The sequence below is a fragment of the Gavialis gangeticus genome, unplaced genomic scaffold (assembly GCF_001723915.1).
Source record: "Gavialis gangeticus isolate Ggan-Ray unplaced genomic scaffold, GavGan_comp1, whole genome shotgun sequence".
In the NCBI taxonomy this organism is placed as follows: domain Eukaryota; kingdom Metazoa; phylum Chordata; order Crocodylia; family Gavialidae; genus Gavialis; species Gavialis gangeticus.
Window position 1 is genome coordinate 30,348,377 of NW_017728994.1, and position 3,379 is coordinate 30,351,755.

The following is a 3,379-nucleotide window of genomic DNA, read 5'->3' on the forward strand; positions in this document are numbered from 1 at the left end:
TATTGATGGTGATCCATTATCAGACCTGTGTATTGGTGCACCTCTATTGGACAACTTCTTGCCTCCTGCTGCAGCCTTTTGCTGCCCTGCTGTTTTTTCTTCCTCATATGCTGGAAGCAGGGAAACTGATACTACTAATCCCAGTAGGAGTGTGGGGAGCTGATGACCAGCGGTCCTGGTTTTCTGTGGTGTTTCATTTTAATTATGGAAAAATGTGGATTTTAGGTTACTTTTTTTAAACTGAAAATTGGGGATTTTTTTTTTTATCAGAGAAAACGAGGATCCCTGATGATGATCGACTTTTCTACAGAGCCGCACCAGAAATTGGAATGAGAGTGCAGAGTCTGGAACCCTTTGGCCAAGAAAGTCTGATAGAGCCACAAGGGCAGAGGGTAGAGCAAGCATTTAAGAATAAAAGTAGAAGTCTCCCATCTTCTATTTACTACTTTGCATGATGGTGTTGGGGGGAGGGTAGTCTCACATCAGATGATTAGGGTGCAGTGGAAACTGGTCACACTTTATTCTGTACAGACTGCTGAAATATCCCATGGCCTCTGATAAACTGGGGTGAGCTTAGCATGAGAATGGTAGCAGGTAACAAGCTTCAATGGATTCCACAGCAGATTAAGCTAACAGCATTAAAGAAAGTCTGATGAAGCAGCCTGCCCTATAGTTAAATGATACGGGAAGAGATGGATTTATCTTCTGATCTATGGTGTGGGACTGATTGGTCAATGACTTCAGTACCAGCAGAAATGCCTGTAAGCCACTCCCTTTGCACAGGCTTCAGATAAGCAGTGTCTTTGGTTTCACATAAGCCAAACTAAGATGCAGACAGTTACATATTTAATGCAGTTTGTTGGGCAGGGAGGCTGGGTCACTGAAATCAGGGAAGCAATCCCTGTTAGTGAACTCTGCCAGGAATAAACATCTGAATGATTCTAATCTGGCTAATCCCATGTTGTCAGACACAGGCAGTTGCTAGGCTTGGTCTGTGCCAAGGTGGCCAACCTGTGTATGGGTGCCATATGTGGCAGAGCTTCTGGGTATGGCGTGCAGCTGATCAGGAAGGGAAGCAACACAGTAGCAGGTAGGGTAAAAAGCAAAACAGGCACTTGGGAATGAAGCAGAATGTAGAGCAGCAGTTCAGGCAGGGAGCACAGGACTGAGTGCAGAAATAGCAGTAGATTGAGCAGGGGAACAGGATCAGAGTTGCACTTGGGGAGGATGCAGGGCTAATTTGTGACACCTGCCAGAAAGGTTGTCCCCCACTGGTCGACACTATAAAATGTTCTTGTGTTTGAAGAGAGTTGCCAACAGTTGCAGTAGCCCACACTGTGCTGAATGTGAACTAGCATTTTATAGGAACCAGAGCAAATGGCATCATTCACCAGGGGGAATTAAGTGTTCAGTCACAGCTGGCCTGCAGCTGAGTACTTTGCCCTGGTCTCCCTTGCCTAGTTCATTTTACTCAGTGTCTTGTCAGTTAGCATAATTGTTGGCAATTGTGCCTAGCTAGGGAAAATAAAATTTATAGAAACAGGTCAGGTGCTAGAGGCTAAGAGATCAGACATTTCTGTGTCGCCACTGGTGTGTGGACTACAAACCAATTTGAATGATTATTATTATTGTGGCATCCAGAAACACCAGTCATGGCTAAGGATCCTGTGGTGATAGGTGATGTGTTTCCTTGCCCGATAAGCCTCCAGTCTAAGTGTGTTGATAGATTTACTCACTGTTACTGTCTTCTGATTGCCCACAACTGATAACATTTGGCTTCTACTTAGCACTTTATAATGTCTAACAAATAGCTTCATGTCCCACAAAATATAGAAGCATCATTTCTCTTACAACTAGGGAAAACTCATATATTAAAATTGTAAGTGAATTGCCTACAGTCAGAGAGAGAGTTGTTGGCAACGCTGAGTCTGAAACTCAGCATTTATTAATTTCCAGCCATTAGACCATGTTTTCTGCTTGAATTCTGCTTCAGTTCCTAATAAATGTTCTTTTAGGGACCTTTAATTCACCTTGATTATTTGTTGTTATCTTTTCTTCAGCTTGGAATTTACCCTGCCCTGACTCTTTCTTCCTGCTCCCATTCTGTTTCCAGACTGGCAACTGTCCATTCAGACAGTGCAGTTTCAGCACTGTTACTAGATTAATTTGACAAAGCTTATGCAGCTAAATGAAACCAAACCTCAACTCTGAAGACTTGAGTATGTCCTTCCTTTCATTTATATAGTGACTGAAAGTCCTCCAAAATGAGGGTATGGGGAAAGCTTTAATTGTGAATAACTTTTCTCAAGGGGACAGTAAAATACCAAAATAATTGTAGCTGGGGTGGGGAATTTTCACGCAGACTTTGGCTACCCTAATCCCTGTGTAAATCTCTTTTAGAATCCAGAAAATGAAGCTAAAGGAAATTGAGCGAACAGCTGTTCAAGTGTGGAGTCCAGCAAGCAACCATCCCCTCTATCTGGCAACAGGTATGGTTCCCCATAACCACAGGACTTGAGAGTCAAGGCTTGAGCCACGTAAGTTTTATTTGGCCACGAGCTGTCCAGGAACAGACATCTCTTTCCCCAAGACCACTTTAATCACCTCAGAAAAGAAGTCAGTCACTGGCAAGATAGAAATTACAGCCTCATCGTTTAAACATTCTTAGTGGTTTTTTTGGGTATCCAGCTTGGTATTTTGAAAGACATTGGTTTTCAGAACATGAATTAACAGCACTTTCAGATTAAACATATAATCAAGTTTCATTCAAGTGTTCTAATTTGAACACTGATCACTTTTTAAATCATCAGGGCCATATGTTTTTAAAAGAATCTGCTCTTTACCTAGCAACATTCACCTCATGTTATTGAATGTGTCACCATCTTGTAAAATTAGTTGCCTGATTCTTTTCCTGTTGTTCTTTTGCTTCACTGAGATTAGACATTAGAATGACCAAAGAACCAATAGGGTTACATTTATTTTATTTTGCCACTTCTAGGTTGACAGGTAGTCAGGGTAAATGTTAAATAGTAATGTGTTCTCGCTGAAATTCCCAGCTGTATATTTCCAAATTTTTATTAGATTTTGCAGCATTGTTCAGGCCCCAGATATAGGTTTGTCTGCTCAGTATCATACAGTTTAGAGATGTTATTGCAGAATTTACAAGTGCCTTGAGACGGCAATAATTTAGTTTGTAAATGGAAAGCTGATGATCTGGTATCTCTGCCCTGCAAACGAACAAACCAGCTGTGGTTCCTGTCTAGGATTGGATTGCCTTCCCATTTTACTTCATACTGTTTTCAGTGCTGTCTGTCAGTCCCTCTGTGGGCTGTAGATCTGACCATTAGGGCTGTGCGAAGCTTTGGTAGCTGATTCGATT

At 41.8% G+C, this 3,379-nt stretch overlaps 1 protein-coding gene across 3 annotated transcripts in view; it reads left to right on the top strand.

Moving 5' to 3' along the window:
- Positions 1-3,379, top strand: part of SEC31B (SEC31 homolog B, COPII coat complex component) — a 90,576-nt gene that overhangs the window by 10,545 nt on the left and 76,652 nt on the right. For all 3 annotated transcript variants that reach the window (XM_019502515.1, XM_019502517.1, XM_019502516.1), the window contains exon 2: positions 2,401-2,489. In XM_019502515.1, the coding sequence (XP_019358060.1) occupies positions 2,411-2,489 (79 nt within the window). In that variant the 5' untranslated portion in view covers positions 2,401-2,410. The remainder of the gene's footprint in view (positions 1-2,400; positions 2,490-3,379) is intronic.